Here is a 22,308-nt window from a genome sequence, read left to right on the forward strand (position 1 = left end):
TCCTTCCGCCGAAGCAAAAAAACACAACCTGATTACACATTAACCCAAAAGTCGACCAAGTGTGCCTGCAACGATTTCCTGTCAAAACTAAAATGAAAACCATTGCGGTATGCGTCACCCGTAGCGGTTTTGTAGCAACCCCGAGCTATCCCCGTCTTTTTGGCCGCGCCAGGAGACTACGCTCTAGGACGACCAAAGGGTAAATCTTAAATCGGCCACGCCCGATTAATAATATCAACAGGGACAGTGGAATTGAAATTCCTGAAGCATGGATGACCACGATCAAAAAACACAACAACAGGAGAACTGTACGACTGCGGACCGCCGAGGGAGCAACAGTACACCAGCATGCAGAACACTAAGGATCGAAATGCACCAATCAGAGCTGTTGAAAACCAACCAATCACAGCGCAGCCGTGTGCTTTATAAGCTAACGCACAACCAGTCGACCTTATCGCCTGATGAAGACTAGCAGTATGCAGTCGAAACGTTGCGATCTCCATCACACGTGACTACGTCGTGAGACAAACGAAATAATACTTTATTATTGTACTCTACCACGATGAATAACCACAACATTTTTTATGATATTATATTGTTGTTCATGGATTTTTCTGTTCGAAATCGTATGGACCAATCCTTTCGGAACTTGCAGGCTAAAATGTATGTCTTGACTCGGCCGTAACTGTACTTTCCTCGCTCGATCGAAGCTTAAGCAACATTACACAAAGAGATTTGCAAAGGCGATATTTTATACATGTTACTCAAGACAACTTCTAAAGGAACAGTTGGACTATACAACAATGTTGCAAGTTTTTTAAAGTAGTTCAAAATACAGCAAACATGATTCCGCAACAACATATTGCTAAGGTAACTTTAAAATCGTCGTTTAAGAACTTATCTAATAACAACTCATGATTATAGTTCATGAGATAGGGAACGGTGAAAGCTGGGAGCTGTTTACAAGCATAAAATTCAGTGCCTATCTTAGAAGCTTGAATATATAAGTACATAAGCAATAAGTGAAAAAATTTGAATAATGATTTTGGCAAGCTGTGACGCGACAACACATATACGAGAAAAAATAATCACAAATAAGCTTCCTCCCTATCGTATGTACCATGGATTGGTGGGGGGAATGGGAGTTGGTAGAGGAAGCTTATTCTTCTTAGGTTTTGTAAAAGGTAGGGGGGGGGGGGGGTGGTGGTAAATAAATGTAAAGTCTATGTTAATTCATCCATGCAGAGTGTATTTTACATCAATTAAGTGTTTTATTTGCCGTCCATTTGCCTTTTCTATGTACATGGCAAAAAAGTAGATCCAGGATGGCGGATCCAAGTAACTGTTTTCATACAGATTAACAATTTATCTTGTATAGTAAACTCCTGGACATCTGCTAAAAGTTTAATGATGAGATATAATAAGGTTTTCATAAAGCCCTTGTACGATGCTGGTAGTGGTTTAGGGAACGACAACCACCCAAAATCTGTATCTGGAGCGAATTCTTTTTCCCTTGAAGCAGCTGACAACGAGTTAGCATTCGACTTCAGCAGAACGGTTGGTGTTACTGTTAGCCAACTCGATGGTGGGAGGTTCGGACCTGGAGGGATGAACTCTGGCTGTGGAGGAAGAAGTGCAGCTTATTGTGCTCTTGATCTTCTCCCTGAATCTTTGGTTCAACAGAGCATATACAAATGGGTTGACAGCAGAATTAAACATGATCATCGTGTTAGAAATGGAGTACACGGCGGGACCGAAGCTATCGGCTTTAAAATGGCTCACGATGTAGACTATCGAGTCAGTAATCCAGCAGATTCCAAAGATGACGCTGACAACTACGACAGCCAATGTCACTCGCTTCCGTACTTTCAGCACACCCTGTTTATTGAAAAATGCAGAAAAGTTAATATGCAATGGCATACCTGTAGTTCGATATCAAATTTCTATTAGATGCATATGGTGAAAAGGGTTTCTTCAACTCCCACCTTTTGATGCCATGTAAGTGCATTGACGTTCATGCCTTTGAACCACAATGTGTACACGACTCTTGAGTAAAAACCAATCATCAGCGTCAAAGGAATAATTGCCATGACTACAAACCACCCCACGTTATAAGCCCTTGGCATCCATTTTTCAGGCCATACTCTCACGCATGCACCACTTGCATCTTCAAAGCTCACAACCAGAAACACTGGAATGTTCACAATTAAGGAAAATATCCAAGCGCCAGGAATGATCACCTGAAATTATAATGAATAATCGTTGCGATGTTCACAGTCGCAAAACCCTAGCCTATCAAAACATAACTAAGGGGAGACCAGCGCAGGGTTTTCCTCAGTACTCCTGAAATGATGCCATTTCCTTTTTCTTTTTTATCCGCAATCTTGGACATTCAAAAATGTCCAAAAATCTGCTAACTTTGTTTAAAAAAAACACGATACAGAAACTGTGAACATTTTGGAATGAACTCTTAGAAAACCAAAATAACATTAGAACAGAAGAAAACAACTTAAGAACATGGTTGCAATAGAAACGCCAACTGACATCGACAAACCGAAGATTTCCTCCAGTGTTTTATTGGAATAGTAACGAAGGTTAGCCATTATTCTCGTGCAGGCATTTTGTGCCCACCCCCTCCCCGTCCCAGGATAAAAAGGGATAACGAAAATACACCTGATTTCTAGAAGATTTTCTGATTTAAAGGAAGATTGAGTGAATTGTTTACATAACCACATTACAACTCACTCATGCACTCACCATTAGTTTGTGCTCGGTCAGTTTCCCTTTGTTGCCAAGGGGATACATCACCGCATAATATCGCTCGATCGAGATATTAGCCAAAGTGAAAACTGATGAGGCTGCTCCAACCCATGCGAAGTTTCCGCCTGTCAACAATTTGCATAAAACTGTACCAGTCATCCTGTCTGGGTGTGTGAAAGTGTGGCTCAAAATGTACTGCGGTGTAAGAAATGTCGCGAACATGATATCTGCTACAGCTAGATTGACAAGCAGATAATTGATGGGAACCCTAAAGAATTAAAGTAAATTAACCTTAGTAAGACAGCTGGATGCAAGCTAAAGACTGTACCGTTTGTAGGGGTCGGAGAAGCCTGATGTCTACTCAATCGCACCTGCTTAGTGGTCTATCCATATTACTATTTACTGTGAACGGTGTTTTACATATAAACCTGTAGGCAAAGCTTGAGCCTCTCAACGACGTTTTGCACAAAGTGATCATTTTAACAAAAATTGAATGTATAGCTCTAAAGAAGTGAAAGGTCTGAATAATCTTTATATTATCTTTACATTGAATGGCTGACAACACAAATTCCTTAAGTTTCTATTTCGCAAAGGTGATGTCTCCCAGTGATCTATATTGGCCTGAAATTGCATTCTCATCAATTAAAGAGACAACTGGCATTTCCCGAGGCTACAAGAGTGGTTAGTTGAAAGCCAATAGACACTAATCCAGGTTTACAAGCAGGTCTTTGTTTTAATTTCTCTTTTAAAAACTGTTTTCATTACAATTGTTCTGTGGAGTTTGATTTCAAAGTCAAAACTGAAGGAAAGAAGTAACAGAAAACCTCACTGAAGATTTATAAAATCAAAATATAAATTCACGCCACCCCCGGATCAGCTTTATCGGGCTCTAAACAACTGTACAAGATGTCTGTATAAAATTCCATATACTTATTCCTGCCAGTAATACTAATTTAAACGTTAATTTATTACTGCCGTATTTATTACTCTATTTTTCATCATGACAACACAAACTAGGGTGTTTCCAACGATGCCGACAACAACAAGAATGGAGAGTACCACTGTTGTTCCAACAGCCGCTGCATCGGACATGGCTCCGTGGCTGTCGATGTCAGGTACGTAACCAATTTATACCTACAAGAAAACAAATAGATATGTAAATTACAACTTAACAGTAAGCTGTTCAGCCTCAAGACTTGCCGCAAGCGCCCAAGCAAGCGAAGCGAGCTTAAGGCCGCGAAGTGCCGCAGCGAGCGACGAAATCGCGAGAGGTCTTCGTCTAGGGAGGAGGGGGGGGGGGGGGGGCATGAATAAGACGAAGGACATTGTTGAAAGTTTAGTCAGCCTCAGAAGTATAGCAATGTTTACAACATAAAATTGTTGAATGAACATGTTGGTTTTAGTGTCTCCAAGATGACTTTACAGTATCTTTCTCGCAATCTTTGTTAGTGCATGCTGTCATCCTACTTTGTCTTACAACGTTTTCTTAACCTTTTTTGAGCAGGCTATTTTCTTCCAAACTGCGCGAAAGGGTAGGTTAGCGCAACACCTGAAACCGAAAGCAACGTTTTACTTGCGTCTACTTCAAAGAGTTTGATGGTATTAGTTAAAATTTACAATTACAGAAGGTGAATGGGTGTTTCAAGTTATGTTGTTCCCAGATACATTTTTCACCCCGACTCGCATGATTCTATATTCCAAATATGCACCTGCGCATTCAGGCAAAACTTTAAAACGTCGGCAGTGAATGTGGCTCTGGTCAGCCAGTTCCTTATATCTAGTCCCAAACTCTACCGATTATGTTGGCATAATTTAAAAAAAGAAAATGACAATGCCAGTTTAAGATCATATTTTAGGATATGTGTCTTGCGTGAAAACATAATTCTACCCAACAAATTCAACCAACATGCATAATTTAAGTCACAGAAATGGCCAGTGTAAACAGGAGGTAATACAGATAATGAAGACTAATACTTAAGTCTAAATAATGTCGCCGCTGCTCGCCATCCTTTAAATGAGTAAAAATCGATCATTAATGTAAACTATAAGCCCTGAAAATTGCCTTTTAGAGGAATCCTTGGATATTCATGCCTTTTGTCTCATTAAATCTCTAATTTCCTTTTCTCACTCTTTATAAAATTGCCACTACAGAACTTAAAATTATAACTTAAGTCGTGGCCGCTCTTGACATAGTGCTTTTTTTTGTGTTAACAGCATCACTGTTTTATTTCCATAACGTTGATTTGTCAGCTTTTACATGACCCTTTTCCCTTTGCTGAATTAGAAAATTCTCGTGTCTTTGTCTACTTCAGCATCTTTTTTTTAATTTTTCTAGTTCATCTTGTAAATCATGACTGGTACGGCATGTAAGATTGGTGCATTTTTATTACTCAATGCCGAAGAATTATATCTTGTTCAAAATCTAGGTATTACAAAATTTGATTTGATCTTCTTGGATAAAAAATGAAAAGTTTGTGTTCCTGTCGACTTATTTCATTCATGGTTGAGTGCACTCTTTAGCGTTAAATGAAGTATATGTAACAATCAAGCCAACCGGTTTCCTCATTTTTAATAAACTCTGAATGGCAATTGAAGATTTCTTACCAGGTTAAGTATTTATAATCCGCACGTTAAATATATATAAAAGAAAATCCTAAGAAGCTCTACTACCCTTGTTGTTCGGTGTATTGATTTTACCTGATTACTTTGAGTGAAATTTCTTTTTTGAAAAACCTGCAAAGCGAAAGTGCTCTACATACGACCGCCAGCTTAATGTTTTTTCTTTTGCTTAGCGTGTCACCTAGTGTGTCAAGACCTGGTTTAAATTAACGTCGGTGGCTATCAAGTTAAAATAAACTCTAGCATAACCATGCTTAATGATATTTTCTTCGCTTTTAACTGATATATTTTCGTTATGCTTCTTTGATTAACCTACCTTGTATTACGACTGCATCGGTGCTCTTAGTCCCGTTTCGGAGAAGGAAGTTTTCGTTTACAAAGTGTCAGAGTGGTCGGCTTGACAATGTAGGAAGCGGTGCATTCAGAGTAAACACAATTTGACATTATGTTCAAATAGAATCAATATTCTGATTATGAGCATTTGTCATAAAAACAAACAAAACAAGAAAAAAAACCATTTTTAAGAAATAAATTTTATAGAAGGAGGGGAGGCCTATCCGCTGAACAAGATAATAAGGTTTCGAGTGTCGTTATAAAATTGTCGACAAACCGCCAGGAAATAGCTTTTGAATCACCATGAGTTCGCAGGTTGTTTATATTTTTCGCATCACAAATCGCACCAAATACCAATTTGTGTCTTAGGCCCTCGAAACACGATAGAAAAGGCACAAAACTTTCGTGACACTTTTTTTTTTGAGGGGGGGGGGGGGGAGCGGGGTGGGGGGAGGTATAAGCAATCATCTCTCTGGCACCGCAGTGGTGCATATTTATCGTGTCGCCCTGTTTGTTTACTTCAAAGAATCATGTGAACAAACTTCGAAACCCGAATTTTTCATTATCGCATCAGGATAAAAAAAAACAAGCGTTGTATCAACATTAGATGGATCAAACATGACAGGCAGCTCTCACGATCAGGCACGTAGCTAAAGAAAAGGAATAAAAATCTCAAATGTTGACTTTCTATAATAATATATATTTGCGTTGTCTGTTAAGTGCCAATTTGGAAGCGGTGTATCTTACTTATTTGTAAAAAAGAAAATGAAATTTTTAGTAACGTTTTGTCTTTTCAACTTTATGAAAAAAACTTTTATAACAAAAATAACAGCCTTATTAAAGTTTGTCACCCATCATTGAAAATATTTTTTTATAGCTGAACGATAACTTTACCGAAAGCGTTGCTTGCCAGATCCTTTGCAACTGCTGTTTACATGGAATTCTTCAAAACGAATGTTTTCTTTTTCCTCGAATTGTATAGTGATTATTTGCACACGTTTAAAGAATTGAACAGCTTCAATTTAAGTCAACAACGCTATGATCAGTTCTGGCATAGCCTGTGTCCACTTCAAATTAAAGGATTTTTTTTTACATACGTGATGCGATAGCTGTGCCAAACGAAAAGCCATAGAAGAAATGGATAAAACCAGTTTTCGTTGACAAAAACGCAAAAAAAACCTTGTTTTTCTCGCGTCTGCTCGATCTTTTCGTCGCTGTATATTTTTTATGAGGTAAACACGTATCAGAAGTGCTAATCAAGAAACAGTATTATTAACTTATTTTTAGAGCTTTGTTATTGTAAAACACATTGTAGTTTCGAGAATCATTCTTGGCAAAGTCGCCCTCTCCTGATTTCTTAAGTGGACTGTTTCTGGCTTCTTGGAACTGTGGCATTTTGAGAAGAATTTCCAAACACAGCGCACGGTCGTTGCTTCCGAGTTTGATAGGGCGATATATATAGTGTATACCCCGAAACGTAACTTTCCGAAAGATGAATCTCGTTGACTCATTCTAAACAACAAAAGATTATTTGACTCAAAACAACGGATCGACTGCACGCACGGCGGGTATAATGTGTCCTGTTAAAATAACATATCAACTTCTCCTTATGTTTTCATGGTTTTACATGTTGCCGTTGATGCGACTACGGCAATTTTTGGAAAAATTGAAAATCTGCCTGAAAATTAAGTTTTAATTTCATTCAGCCTAATGACATTATTTACATATATATTAAGATCTTCGCCGTGCGCATGGCGTGATAAAATTATCTAATCTAAACTTAAAGCAACAACAAGCACACTTACCCGTATTAAAAGCTCTACAGCGCTAAATAAATTATTTTGCTTGTTTCGTTTACATTTAACTTACCATGAATCTAAGAATGAATTAAGGATTGCTTGCAACTAGCATCACTTCTCACCCAGCAAGCGATTTTCAGTTTACAAAGTTAACGTTGCGAACAGCAGTATTTTCGTGTCATAGAAAAAGAAAACATGTTAATTAATAATTTAACGGATTTGACAGCAGTATTTTAATGTCGGACAAATTAAAAACATGTTAATTAATAATTTAACGGATTTGACAATATGCCACCCATACGTCCAAAACGTCACCACATCGGTGACGTATGACTATAGCTTTCTGTTGTACTGTTGTCCTAGCAACAGAAGTACTTTCGCGATTATAATAAACCCATAATGGTTTACCGATTGATTTTCAAAACGGCCGAGTTTCTCGAGAGCTTATTACAAGCTTTAAATACATTAATATAAATGTATTTCAAAATGAGGTGGTTTCAGTTATTGTTAATAGAGATGTAAGATGCTTTCCAAGTAAGAAGAACATGCCAATTTCGAAATATTAAATTCAAGTTTGGTCCCGAAGGGTGAATGAGTAATTTGTTTTGTTTAATCCCCCATGCCTTGGAGAAAGGTTAAAATTTTAATATGCAAAAATTAACCCTATGATTTTTGCGTGGTAATCTACAGAATTTTGTGGTATCTTTCCCCGTTGTCTCTTGAAAATCAACAAACATCTACCAATATATCTTTATGTTTTAAGATCTTCGGTAATAATAACAATAATAATAATAATAATAATAATAATAATAATAATAATAATAATAATAATAATAATAATATAATAATGGTTTATTAACAGTATATCCATACTACATGGCTCTTCACCTGTTCGGTAAATAACAAGACATTTTCAATACAGGTGGAGTTTCCCTATACTCTCCTACGCCCGAGGGTTTAAAGGAGCTTCTTCAAGGACGGCACGAATAGCCAATTTTATCACGTTTGTATATGGTATTCCCTTTTACAGTGTGAACCAGAAAACAGTAAACTTTTTTTCTATCTTGCATATTTAAATCTCTGCAGAAAACCATCGAACGATAGCTCAAACTGCAAGAAATATTAAAACAAACGGACATAGATGGAGAACAGGTTATTTTTCGTGCATAAATTGTCAACTATTTTCTCTACTTCCTTGTCCCTGTAATATTTCTTAGTTGTAACAATATTTGTTTAGTTTCGGTAATTTTGGATTCCTTGGTGTTTTTCTATATTTTGAGATTGTCTTTCAAACAAATTAAATTATTATTATTTGAATGTTTGGTCAAACTTTGGACTTAAAGATTATGAACGCGTATATAAGATTACGAAATGCGAAACAAACACGACTTAGCGTCATTATTAACAGATCTTTACAAATGACCTAAAGGAAGAGGAGTTAGCAATTTCATCAAAAATAACGAAATCAATAAGTTTCAAGCAAAAGGGCATCTTAAATTAAAATAACATGCTTGCATTAAAATATCAAATCTATGCAAATGACCATTCGAGATAAAATTACCGGCAAAACATGCAAGTGCAGAAAATTTAAAAAAGGCGAACTTTCAGCCAAATTAAAGCTGTCTTCCAGCCTTGAGCGTTCACGTGTAAAATTAGTGTACGATTTTTTTCGACACTGCTGGATACTAATAATGAAAATCGTCATGAATGTCACAAAAGCGCGCTGCTGAGAAAAGGGGAAAGCCGAATCCGAAAAAAAATGATATAGGTTCTTCACTTAGGAACCACTGAAACGAGTTTAGCATGAACTCATTCATGTTAAACAAATTAAAACAAAACAGAAATAAAACGTTTTTGTAAATGAAAAACAAAACCACAAACAAAATGATCACTACGGAGGTTGACAGTGATATCACTATCAAATATAAAAAAAGTTCGTTAAGATATTTCTAATTCACAAATTAACATTAACTTACGAACTTGAAACAGATGAACGATGAGACAATCTTACCTCTCAGGAGAAATGTATATCTCGGGGGGTTGCTATGATTTATGCCAATAAATGTCAGGAATGTTGCTGTCCGAAGCAAAAATCCACACGTGCTTTAAGCAAGTCGCTGTTAAATCTTTAAAATTGTTTAATCTTTCGAGATTAAACAATTTTGCTCGCTCGGGCAAATAATCAAACTGATATATGAAGCTCTCGTCTCATCCGGACCGCTAAATTGCCTTTACTGTGGCCAGCGATGCTGTTCTTCCGGCATACAATAATGTTGTTACACCGAATAACTAATACTTAATCTTACATTTATGAAAGCGTATTTACCTTTCAATGATTTGGTTTATCCGGATGCAACTTATGGTGCAAGTCATAATAACAGATTACAGAGAAATATTATAATAATCCGGTCCTCGTCTTTTGGATTAGCAAATATCAGTTTTGCAGTTTTGTCCCTTGAAACAGCGCTGAATCTGTTTCTAACCATCTGTTTCTGTGCTTTGCCTATTGATTAAAGGATTAGCACGGTTTGCTAAGTTTACAAACGGTGGCTTAGTACATATTACCTATATAAAAGGGTCTACAGAAATACATTGCAATTCCTTAAGCTTGGAATTAGAAATCCGGACGCTAAGGACTAAGTCATTTTCCAGCGAAATGACCCAAAGTCAGCGATACCATAGAGTTACTAGTCGAATTACACGGAACAAGTCCCTTACATGTCCCATACCCCCTACCTGTTTTCTTTGTAGAATCCTGTGTACGCAATCTTCATTAAACTCGATTTACTATTATCATAACAGAAAGAAGATTTGAAATGAATATATGAAATGAATATATTTGTACTGCGTATATACATTTTAAGCAAATGAAAGATCATAGCAGTAATGGACTCAACTTAAGCAGTTGAGAAGATTCATTAACAACGCCTACACTGACGAGAATTGAGGAGTACTATTATTATACCAATACATGACTGGTTGTAAGTCCCTTACTCCCTATCCGTGTTCTCTCCAGAATTCTGTGTACAAACTTTATTAAACCTTGATTTGACATTATCATAACAGAAACAAGATGAATCAACAACGCCTACACTGCCTGGGTAACAAATGGGGGTGCACTTTTGTTATACAAAAAAATGATGGTTGTCAATATCCGGCACGTACACTTAAATTAAAAAAGAACTTTTTAAATAAAACTGAATTAAATCCAAGCGAAGTATGTTCAATACAAACTTGGCAGTGATGTATGTAATTTAGTAAGGCAAACAGATGTACGCGTTATTACCCTAAAACTTTAAAATTAATGAGTCATACACTATAAAAAGAATACATATTAAATAAAAAATAAATGCAAACGAACTATGTTTAATACAGACTTGGCAAGATATATGAAATTTAGCAATTCAGTCAGATAAACGTGTAAATATACCAAAAACTCTAAAATTAATGCTTCATAACAAAAGAAAAGCTCTAAGAAGCTCTTAGAGCTGGGCACCTGTCAGTTAAAGCATGACAACATAGCAAAACGTAATTGATCAGCGCCAAATTCATTGTAAAAAAATCGATACAGGTATACCGACGTTTCGGCTTGCTGGCTTCATCAGAGTAAGCAAAAATAGCTTTCTTTGCTAACCTTGATGAAGGCAGCAATGCTGAAACGCTGGTATACGGGTGCCGATTTTTTTAGAGTCAAAAACACTGTTATTTTATTTGTATCACACCAACCTAAGACGCTACGCAGTTGTTAACAATTTTACCAACTTCAATTAAAACTTCAACTAACAAACAACCACTTTCTTTAAACGATTATGGTAACAGGTAGGCGTTAATTATGGTAACCTGCGATCAGGCGTTATTTTTCTCGCGGCGGTGCATTCAACGGAAAACTACACCGCCGCGAGAAAAATAACGCCTGATCGCAGGTTATAATTATGGTGACCCTTATTGCTTTCTTATTAATTTTTTTCCTGTTTCTTATATTCTATTAAAAAAAAGGGTGAAACAGCAAACAGCAAACCGTTATGGGGAGGAATAAAGGCGTCTCGCACTAATTTTGCATCTAAATATAGGCATTCTGCTGCAGTTCTTTATATCGTCTTTGGTTTATATCTTCAGTTTCTAGTCGAGGTCGTTCTGCTTAGGTAATAACCAGCTGCCTTTTACTGGAGATTCACACGACTTTAATATATTTTAATTGCGTTCAAGGCATTTTTAAATAACATGAGATGGCTTCACAATTCTTTTATTACAGAAGTATTTAAATATATTTATAGTCCGGCAGAATCGAATACGAAATTGAGAAAAACAGAAGCAACGTTATTGCTTTAAGAACAGTTAATAAATTCAAGAAATAAGAGTCAAATATAGCGACGATTCTGCATTATTAAGATCTCCGCTTAGCGCGTGGCGCAATAAAGTAAGTCACTAATTGACTCTAACATGAACATACATACAAATTAAGTAGATGCACACTCTATCGTATACGTTCTATAATACTAAATTATCCTTAAATTTTTTGCTTGCCTCATTTTCCCTAAACTTACCTGAAAGTTTCAATTAATAGCAGTTTTCTTGGCAACGACTGTCATGTCACCGACTGTTGCTCGCGTTTGGAAGGCCAAAAAAAAACAAAGGTTTAATTTTTGCGTCAAATCTCGATCACTAACAACAAACCTGACTCATTGTTATGGAAATATACCAATTTCATACGAAGCTTTATCCATGTTCTTTTGTGAAAAAATCTTTTTGCTGTTTCATGTTTAGCGTTATTTAAATAAACATTACCTCTTTTACTCTTGTCAAATGTCTTCTACAAAACTTCTTCAGTGAATGGAAACACCTCTGAAAAAATCTCAGGACACTGCAGTACGTGATTGCAACTGACGTCTCACGGCAAATTCAAGGAAAAAATCACTCGCACAACAGCAACAGTCAATAAGTTAGGTTGTCATCCAATCAGAGCAGGCATACACCCTCTGTGAGTTTAACGCGCTGGCGGTATTACGCTCGGCACAGTACCGCCAGCTGGCCTCACTGACATATTAAGCTAACAAAATTGAGTATTATGCTCCTTGGCGTCGCTCAAAAAAAAATTTAAAACGGACTAACACACTCCTGATTGTTTTCGACAGTAGCTAATAGGTTCGTCATTATGCCGAAAAAAATTGTCACCACCCCTCCTGGTAAAATGACGGGGGGAAGGAGGGGGGGGGGGGGTAGGTGGAGAAGACCATGGACACCAACCAACGCACGACCAGGCCAGTACCTTACGTAGGCGCACAGTGATGGCAGTGGCAGCCATGGACAGCTGTTTCGGCCTTGTTAGACCTCATCAGCATGGCATCAGTAGCCGTCGGGCAGCGATAGGACTAAAAACCTTAGTATGTCGTCTACCTTAACTGCTGAGGGCGGCGTGAACACTCCCCTTCAGCGCTAACTCCACACAACACATGTGGCAGTTGTTGAATGGCATGAATGCTATTAATGTATTGTTCATTATGCGACGCTGGCGAGATGATGGACATTGCATATTTTTAATATTTCAACACCGAGCTTAAAATTTACCATCTTTCGTTATTTATCAAATATTACGCTATCGACATTGCTGGTCCATGTACTATACAGGAAGCGCCTCACCCTGTGAACATAGTAAATGACATTGCCCATGCCACCACGAGTCTCTCCATAGCTCAGTGGATAGAACGCCTACTTAGTGTTTGGAATGTCATGGGTTCGCTTCGCGTTGGAGACTATGACATTTTCGTTGCCACACGATGAAAATTACTTGCTTAAATTTTGCCATCCTTTTTTATTTATTTACACCATAGAGAACAAAGTATCTAGTAACATTTAATAATAGCTGAAAAAAAATGCAAATGGCGACAAAAAAGTGATTGACTTATTTATGTAAAAAAAAATTTGCTAAAATTAAAGGTGGCCCGAACGTATTTATTTACGTGATGGTGACATTTTTGAGTCGCGCTTTTTGGCAGGAAATGTATTACTAATTTCTCTGATTTTTTGCAACCTTAATGAAAAACGTTCGAAGTTTAAGAAAATGTTATTTATTTTTTAGTCTCAGAGTCATCTGAAAGGAAAATGCTACCAAAAGCCTCATCACAAAGAAAATGAGTAATCAGAAATCTACAGCAAACACAAACAGCGTAACAGGGGGCATATTTTTATGATGCATGCAAGGTGAAAATATATATTTGTATTCACTCCAGCTGTGACGTATTTGTTTGTTTGTTTTTTTTTTCGAAAAAATCTTAGCATGGCAATGAGGTAAAAAAAAAATAAGCTTCAATGGTAACACCTCATATATATTACATAAACTCGCAACACACCTTTAATTCATGATCAAATATAAGCATGGCCATTACACGATGGTACAGCTAGGTCGTGCAGCGTCAGAGAATAACAACCGCACTTGCCATGTGTCTTATTCTACAAGCAGGCCGTTTACAAAGATATTAAGACTGGACTTTGGTAACAAGGTCATGAAAGTCACACTGTTACAAAACTAATGATATATCCACACTTATGAAGTACACCAGGTAAAGACTATGCAATGAGACCATTCAATATCATCTATTCTATGGAGATGCTCCCTATAGAGCAAGGTCCTTCTGTGTGGGTTGGGTAATTGTTATCTTGAAAACCTCGATGCCCTGCGGATTTCCTGACGCGTGAACTCTGAATGTCGGCAAACGAGCTCGAGTGCAACAGCAAAGCATTCCACTGAACTTTTTCCTGAATTTGTGGTTGAACAAACCATATAAAAGTGGGTTGACAGCAGAATTGAACATGACCAGTGTGAGGCTAATGACGTTTGTGGAGTCACCATAGATGTTGAAGTTAAATTGGCTTAACATATAGCCTACTGTTACGGTAATCCAACATATTCCAAAGATCGCACTTACAGAAACGACCATCAAAGTAACCCGTTTCCGTACCTTTACCACCCCCTGAAGAAACAAAGAAACAAAAGATACCAGTACGGTTGGCTTGAATAATTAACAAAGCCATTTTTGTTATAATAGAACCATAGGGTTGAATTCAACCCAATTAAATATAGAATGACTCTTCTAATATACTGCCCTAGAAGACTCAGAGCCGAAAATTGCAAAAAAGTTTTAAAACGCGTTTAAGAAAGCCTTGGTTTTAGATCGGGATTAAAAAGAAGAGTGTTGATTGATTGACTGATTAATTGATTGATTGATTGATTGATTGACTGACTGACTGACTGACTGATTGATTGATTGACTGATTGATTGATTGATTGATTGATTGATTGATTGATTGATTGATTGATTGATTGATTGATTGATTGATTGATTGATTGATTGATTGGATTGATCGATCGATCGATCTTGGTCGCAAATATATAAGCTGCATGCATTGAACACGAATTCTGGGTGATGACAGGTTAAATACAGGTAAACTCGTACCATTTGTTGATGGGTGAGTTGATTATCGTCATTTCGTTTGCACCACAAAGTGTACACGACTCTGGAATACAACCCAACCGTTAGTGCTGTGGGAAGAACTGCCAGTACCAACCACATCAAACCATTAGCTCGCCCCATCCACTTCTTTTCCCAGATCTCTTTGGAGCAGTTGTTACTTTTTTCGACATTCGTTAAAAAGAATGCTGGAAAATTGAGGATCAACGAGAAGATCCAGGAACTGGGAATGATAACCTGAAATGATAATATGTTAAATCTGAAATATTAAACAAACGAGTAACTAGCTGCCAGCTGCAAGGCTTACTGCAATGGGTACTCTGTTGATTGCAACGAGGTAATTGTCAAAAATCATTGTGGTGTTGAAGAAGCATCCTCAGAAACCTTGAATTAGCTACAAAAAAGTCATTGCTGACTAAAATGTAAAGGTAACTTAAGTAACCGTTCGCGTAACCAATACACTTTGCAGTGACGTACCTTTAATCTCCGTCTGTTAAGGTAGCTCTTGTTGCGATAAGGATACAGCACCACGTAGTAGCGTTCAATGGCGATGTTGACCAGAGTAAGGATGGAGGAAGCCGATCCGACCCATGCCATGTTTCCACATGTCAATAATTTGCATAAAACCGTACCAGTCAACCCATCTGTGTGTGTGGAAGTCAGTTCCAAAATACGCATTGGTGCAATGAACGCCGCGAACATGATGTCAGCTACCGCCAGGTTCATAAGTAGATAATTTATGGGAACCCTGTGAAATATACATCAACCTCAGTTTAACGGCTTATAAAATGATAATAAACACAAAAGGACGGATGTTGCTATAACGTTACTGGCATTCAAACGGTCTACTGAACAGGTGATGTGATGTGAAATGAATTGATGAGATGTGATGTGATGTGACGTGATGTGTTGTGATGTGACGTGATGTGTTGTGTTGTGATGTGACGTTACGTTACGTTACGTGATGATGTGATGTGATGTGATGTGCACGTGATGTGATGTGAGGTGATGTGGTGTGGTGTGGTGTGATGTGATGTGACATCATGTGACGTGATGTGATGTGATGTGATGTGATGTGATGTGATGTGATGTGATGTGATGTGATGTGATGTGATGTGATGTGATGTGATGTGATGTGATGTGATGTGATGTGATGTGATGTGATGTGATGTGATGTGATGTGATGTGTACAGGAGTAGATTTATCAAAGGGTGAATGAACGGCTGCAGGTTCATAAACTTTTATCCTCTTCCCCCCTTCCCCCCCCCCCCCCCATTCGCTTGGTACCTCCAGTAGACCAGTAGACCAGTGGAAACCTTGCAGATATTTAGCCAACGCAGTCTTAGTATAAAGGCATTATTGCTTTCATCTATGCTGAATCCAAAATGAGATGTTCCAGGCCAACATACGTTGTTGGTATGTCAAAGACCCACATTTTGAAAAATCAGGAGTTTACTTTCCGGCCCACAAACCCGAGCGGCTGTTGGATGAAGGGTTATCCTTCCTAGCACTACTTTCAAGCTAAATATACTTTACAGGTAAGTACGATTTGACGATTAAACCAGATTAAAAATGTTTAAAACAAAATCAAATCTTATCTACCTATATTTCTGTTTATGCATACCTCATATCTCGATGTCTTATTATGATGACACAAACAAGAGAGTTCCCAACTACGCCCAAGATGATGAGCATTGATAATACTGTTGTTATGGCAACGTCGGTGGATTCTAACATGACGGAAGGGACTCGATGCTGGCTAGATTATAAAAAAAAACAAGAATAAATAGTCGCTTAGCTTTGTTAATAGTTCTTAAGTTTAAAAACTGAAAATTAATTGCGTAGCCATCTTCAGCCATCTCTATTTCTAAAGGAAAAACAAGTGTAAGCCGGGTCCCTTTTATGCGTAAGTTATTTCTATGCAATGTATTTAACTTTGTTATTTTATTCCAGGCTAATTTCATCATTTTTGATCAGTTTTTTTAAGTAATAAGATACATGTAGAACATAATATATTACTGCCAAACAAAAGATTGCATATCGTCTGAAAAAAGGTTTATGAAATCGAAACAAGAACGTTTTGGGAGGAAGAAAAATAGAATGTAAACAGTTACTATTTTGCACCTCCTAAAACATAAGGCGCATGGAAAATGTCTAAGCTACGTAGTTTTTAAGTCCTTTCGCAAACTGAAAACCGAACAACAACAGAAAAGAGAAAACTAGATAAAGTAACCAAACCAAAACAATACCCAGTTAAAGCGAGTCAATTTAGACAAAGGTGAACAAAGGTAAGCTAAGCGTTACTTACAATGCTGAAATGCTGCGAATTTATGAATTTGTGGCTCAAAATGTTCCTTTTGTGAAATTCAGTTTAAGAATAGTTTTTAAAGTTGAATTATTTCCAAAGCTGTGAAATTAAGCAGGATTAAATTGTTGATGTTGAGATGGTCCAGTTTTCTTCTACTTTATTCTAAATGTCAGAATTTTTTACCAAGTTTGTTAGCATAAGTTAAATTAAATTTAATTCATTGGCAAACAAAGATATAAAGAAAAAACACTTAGCTTAGTCTATTTATCTAGTAGTACTGAGCAGTCTAAAGGCTTTAGCTTTTTCGAAGGCTAGAACATCAAAACTGACATTAGTATAACATGCCGTCGATGATTACTGTTAGAATACGAAAACCGTGAACATTTTTATAATACTTTGAAGACGAAAATGGACAAGAAACAGTTGAACAGTTGACAAATGATTTGCAAAAACAACCAATTGATTCCATCGCTGTCCATTAGTTTGTATTTCTTGCAGTTTAATTTGAGCTATCACTTGATGGTTTTCTGCAGAAACTTGCATGTCAAAGAAAAATGATGGTGTTCACGGTTCCCGGATTAACACTTTAAAATCATCAACGAGGCAAATTTTCACTACGATAATATCAGCCTATTGAAACTTTTTAATAATTTCATTATAAAAGACAACTGGAGGCCTCAAGAGTGAATGCACACAGTATTAAGGCTTGCAACACAAATTGAAATTTTCTGCTGTCATTGGTACAACGGAAATATCATACTAAGTGAGGTAAGTGGGTTAAAGTCAAACAGGTGACTTCTTTCTTTTACCTTGCTTAATATTTTGATTGTAAGCGACCACTAGGCCGGATCTTCAAAAACCGCAGTAAGTTTGACCTACCTATAGCAGGTGAAATGATTCTAATAAGAGAAATCTGCTGGGCATACGACAAGCTTGATAAAAAAGACCACTGCAAAATTTGTTTTTTTTTTTATTTCTTTTCTTGTGTCAACACATTAAAAGGCTCTGGCGTACCTAGCATCAAAAACAATTAAATGAATGATATTGACAATCAATTTACAAAAATTGTTGTCTTCGAATCACCTCAATTTATTCATACGGCGAGTTTAGTCTTTTTATAACATTTTTCTTAGCCATTTGCATCATTTTCAAATTTTCGCTTGAAACGTAAGATTCCAAGAAGTGAAAAGAAGCAGACTGTTCGAAGTCTTTTTTATCAGTAAGTGGAATTAGTTAGAGGTGCAAGCTGACAGAAATGGTTAACGGTCTTAAGATATTTATTTTTTGCTATACTGCATGTCATCGGATTAGATACAGTAATGGCAATTTTTAAAGGATGACGCGCGTTTTTATGTGACGACTGTTACCGATCGAGAGGGATCATTTTGTCACTTAACTTACCGGATGCCTTACAATCTCTTTGTAGAGTCATTTTAATCAATTAATCTCGTGGATATTCCTGCGAAGCGTTGTATGTCAAGCTGTCAATGCACGGATAAGTAAAGTAAGATAAGAGACAAAAAACCCAGACCTTATAAATTAACTAGGCACAAAGGGGCAAGTTATAGTTAACAGCAATGCTAAAATACAGGCGTTTTCTGGTGAGTATTATCGGTCGATAAAGTTTTTTTTTTTTTAAATAGTATACGTAAAATTGAAAGTTTTACGTAAAATTAAAAGTTTCGCCTTCATTATAATCAAAATCGTAAGTAATCAGTTCCTGCACCAAAATTAAGTTCCTAACAATTTCCTCGATGCTGTACTTCGCTTAATTTGTTATTACATCTTCGTTACGCAGCTAATTCAAGCTGTTCACGTACGTATGTATTTCACTTTACTTTTATTAATTCTTTTTTGTACTTTAGGTCGCGATCGCTTCTCTTTAGCTTTTTATCAATTTACATTGACAGGCTGAGCAGTTGTCACCATGTTGTCGGTCGATCTACTTTGTCTAACCTTTATCTCTTTCCAGCTTTAGAGTAGTGAAGTTGATTGAAAGACTATAGCTTTGATGGAGATCCGTCCTTTCATCAACCTTTCTTATAACAAAAAACGATTTTACATGAAGAGCACCTCTAAAACATTTGGAAATTAAGCGCCAGTTTAAGTAAAATGGGACTTTTTCTTAAATTTGTTTGTACGGTCTGATACCTTTTTTTAAAGTTATTTTTAAACTACTACTTTGAAGCAGTTACGTCAGGATATTTTAAGTCCTTATACATGTACGAAAATACTTTCAAATCCACAAATAATAATTAAAATTCGCAGTACCAAGATTGAAATATTGAAATTTGTGATATCTCTTAAAGAAATAGAAATGTTACAACAGCTGTAAATTATTTAAGAAATGGAATTAGTTTTTAACCGGTTCCATTTGTGTCTGTTTGCTTTCAAGGGGGGCCAGGTAGGCGCCTATAAAATATTTGCAATTAATAACACTAGTTGAAGTAAAAAAAGACTTTTACTTAAATTTGTCTGTATTGTGTGATACATTTTTAATTATTTTTAAAAACTTCTATTTAATGCAGTTACGTGAGATATTTTCAGTGTTTTTTGATGCACGAGAATACTTGCAAATCTACAAAGAATAATTGGAAGTCGTAGTATCAAGATTGAAAGTTTTAATTTTGTAGTTCCTCTTGAAGTGGTAGAAATGTTACAACAACTGTAAATTATATTTTAGAAATGGAATTAGTTTTTAACTGATATTAGTTGTGTTTGTTTGGTTTCAAGGGGGACCAAGTTACAGAAGACGCCTTGGCGTCGTCAAACATGTCCATGCGATCAGTTCCCCAAACTGCTGCTGTTGCCATAACAACAGTTCTCTCCATACTCATCGTCATAGTCATCGTTGGGAACTCTCTTGTTTGCCTGATCGTGAAAAGAAATAGAGACTTGAGGTATGTCGAAATATAGATGTTTACCATTTACAAAGGGGAATCGGTTGGTTCACTGTATGGGAAAATGGTGAGCAGAAACCTCGAACGCGAATGAGATTTAGCATATTCCAAAGCGCCTAGAACTGGGCTAAGTAGCCGTGTAGACGCGTCGAGCCTGGCGAAAGGCCTGGAACTGCCTTTAGAATTGTCCTACCGTTTACATCCCAATCGAGATTTCTTGATTGTTTTTTATGTAAAATAATGATAAACAGCCAATACGTTCAGGGTTAAAATATTCAATGATTTTTGTTTTACGGCACCTTGTTCTAACTTGCTCTCGAGGCGTTTGCATTTATGCTGTTTTATCCAATCATGTGCGAGATAAAAAATCTGTTTATTCCGCAGGATTCCTATAAACTTTCTGCTTGCTAACCTAGCTGTGGCGGACATGATGATCGCAACATTTCATGTGCCTGAATACATTTTGAGCCACACCTTCACCCACCCAGACGGGATGACTGGTACAATGTTATGCAAATTACTGACAGGTGGAAACTTCACTTGGGTTGGAGCTGCTTCGTCAGTCTTCACCTTAGTGGCCATCTCGGCTGAACGCTATTATGCAGTGACGTATCCTCGTGGTATTCGAGGAAAAATTACTACTGGCAAACTGAAGGTGTGTCAGTAACTACAACAATAAAATAATAAACAACAGCGACAATAAATTTATTAGAATTTCAAAAGTAAGAAAATAAATAAGCTGTATGCCTCAAAGAGTACTTCTCTCTAGAAACAAGCCCGACAGTTGACAAACTGGGTTTCACACTATTTACAAAGTTAACTAGCTAGGATATGGTATATTAAAGATACTCCACGAGAAAGGATCATATACCTATAGTATTTTATGCTTTTCCTTTGCCGGATAACTTAAAATAATTTTCGAATGTCAATTGGAGGTTTTTCATTTTTTAACGTTTACAATCGATTTCTTCCATCAATTATATCAAAGATTTCCGAAGACTTCCGAATAAAGCTTTAAAAGAGGAATATTCTAATATATTTTAATAGCACAGAATTCCAAATACATTAATAGCCCTTTGTACATCCCCGGTGTTAATTGTGTTAAAACAATATTATTTAAGATCTAAAGAAAAATAATTCTACTACAGCTCCCGACTTAATTTTTTGGACTTTATTCTGCGTTAGTGGCATAACTTTCGAAATAAATTGTTATTTCAGGTGATTATTCCTTGTTCTTGGATCTTCGCATTTATCATGAATATCCCAGAGTTCCTAGTTTTCAATTTTTACACGAAAATTGGAGACTGCGAGGAAGTGTGGCCTGAGAAGTGGATGGGAGTAGCAAATAGCTTGAGTTGGCTTTTCATTGTTTCCCTTCTTCCATTGGCACTGATGGTTTGGTTGTACTCCAGAATTGTCTACAATTTGTGGTTCAAACGTTATGAGGACAATCAACTCACGCATCGACAAAAGGTAGCCGTGTTTGGAAAAATGAGTACTTAAAGAAAATTTGTATTTCAGTACAAAGGAAAAAAACAGTCCTAAACGCAACGTATGTATAGTTACCCAACCCCTCTCCGGCTATTTGATTTAGTCGTTTTGTCACTTTAAAGTAAAAGTAGATAAGAAATCAATCTCAATTGTTCTGACTTTGTTTCACATTCAAAGAACCATTTTCGTGCGTCAAGTTTTACAGGTTTCTTTCATGTCTACATATTTTGTTCCTCCTTACGTGTGTATACCACTGTTTAACTATTACCGTTTTCTCTCTTCACATAGGCTGTGGTGAAGATAAGAAAGCGAGTCACCTTGATGGCCGTAATTGTCAGTGTCATTTTTGGAGTCTGTTGGCTAACTGACGCGTGTATGTACGTACTAAAGTATATCAGGTCCCCGTACAGCGATGTGGCTTATGGTATTGCCAGCATAATGATCCTGTTTAACTCTGCTGTTAATCCTTTTGTGTACGCTCTGGTGAACCAAAGATTTAGACAGAAGATGAAGGGAATGTTGTGCTGCAAATGTCGCTCTACGATCAGGATTCACACAACAGATATGCTGGAAGCATGAAGCTTACAAATTTGCCACGCACGACCCATGGTGCAGGGTATGTTCACCCAAAC

At 36.9% G+C, this 22,308-nt stretch overlaps 2 protein-coding genes and 1 long non-coding RNA gene across 4 annotated transcripts in view; 2 read left to right on the top strand and 1 right to left on the bottom strand.

The window, feature by feature from the left end:
* Positions 1 to 905: 905 nt before the first annotated feature.
* Positions 906 to 3,076, bottom strand: LOC144632925 (QRFP-like peptide receptor). Its single transcript, XM_078491686.1, has 3 exons — positions 2,758 to 3,076; positions 1,986 to 2,240; positions 906 to 1,878 (listed from the first exon to the last, which is right to left on the bottom strand). Exons 1-3 carry the CDS (start codon positions 2,980 to 2,982, stop codon positions 1,534 to 1,536), a joined length of 825 nt encoding a protein of 274 aa, XP_078347812.1. The 5' UTR covers positions 2,983 to 3,076; the 3' UTR covers positions 906 to 1,533.
* A 718-nt stretch (positions 3,077 to 3,794) lies between these two features.
* LOC144632931 (uncharacterized) overlaps positions 3,795 to 22,308 on the top strand; it is a 113,853-nt gene continuing 95,339 nt past the window's right edge. The window contains exons 1-2 of the long non-coding RNA XR_013566967.1: positions 3,795 to 3,875; positions 15,476 to 15,748. This is a non-coding gene — a long non-coding RNA (uncharacterized LOC144632931). The remainder of the gene's footprint in view (positions 3,876 to 15,475; positions 15,749 to 22,308) is intronic.
* LOC144633105 (pyroglutamylated RF-amide peptide receptor-like) lies at positions 16,307 to 22,260 on the top strand. 2 transcript variants are annotated; one of them, XM_078491899.1, is made up of 6 exons: positions 16,307 to 16,515; positions 17,950 to 18,053; positions 20,019 to 20,185; positions 20,570 to 20,840; positions 21,404 to 21,658; positions 21,965 to 22,260. In XM_078491899.1, exons 2-6 carry the CDS (start codon positions 17,973 to 17,975, stop codon positions 22,253 to 22,255), a joined length of 1,065 nt encoding a protein of 354 aa, XP_078348025.1. In that variant the 5' UTR covers positions 16,307 to 16,515; positions 17,950 to 17,972; the 3' UTR covers positions 22,256 to 22,260. The 2 variants fall into 2 exon arrangements, with proteins under 2 accessions (XP_078348025.1, XP_078348024.1); XM_078491898.1 differs by lacking the exon at positions 16,307 to 16,515 and having other exon boundaries at positions 17,072 to 18,053.

Source organism: Oculina patagonica, chromosome 12, assembly GCF_052425735.1.
Source record: "Oculina patagonica isolate OP01 chromosome 12, crgOcupat, whole genome shotgun sequence".
NCBI classification, from domain to species: domain Eukaryota; kingdom Metazoa; phylum Cnidaria; class Anthozoa; order Scleractinia; family Oculinidae; genus Oculina; species Oculina patagonica.

Bases quoted from the DNA above. Each gene is read 5' to 3' on its own strand.
- LOC144632925 (XM_078491686.1), bottom strand. From the start codon at position 2,982: ATGTTCGCGACATTTCTTACACCGCAGTACATTTTGAGCCACACTTTC. The intron at 2,241-2,757 runs GTGAGTGCATGA...TTATAATTTCAG, and splicing joins TGACCGAGCACAAACTAATG to GTGATCATTCCTGGCGCTTG. The intron at 1,879-1,985 runs GTGGGAGTTGAA...TTCAATAAACAG, and splicing joins CACTTACATGGCATCAAAAG to GGTGTGCTGAAAGTACGGAA.
- LOC144633105 (XM_078491899.1), top strand. From the start codon at position 17,973: ATGCACACAGTATTAAGGCTTGCAACACAAATTGAAATTTTCTGCTGT. The intron at 20,841-21,403 runs GTGTGTCAGTAA...TTGTTATTTCAG, and splicing joins TTACTACTGGCAAACTGAAG to GTGATTATTCCTTGTTCTTG. The intron at 21,659-21,964 runs GTAGCCGTGTTT...CTCTTCACATAG, and splicing joins AACTCACGCATCGACAAAAG to GCTGTGGTGAAGATAAGAAA.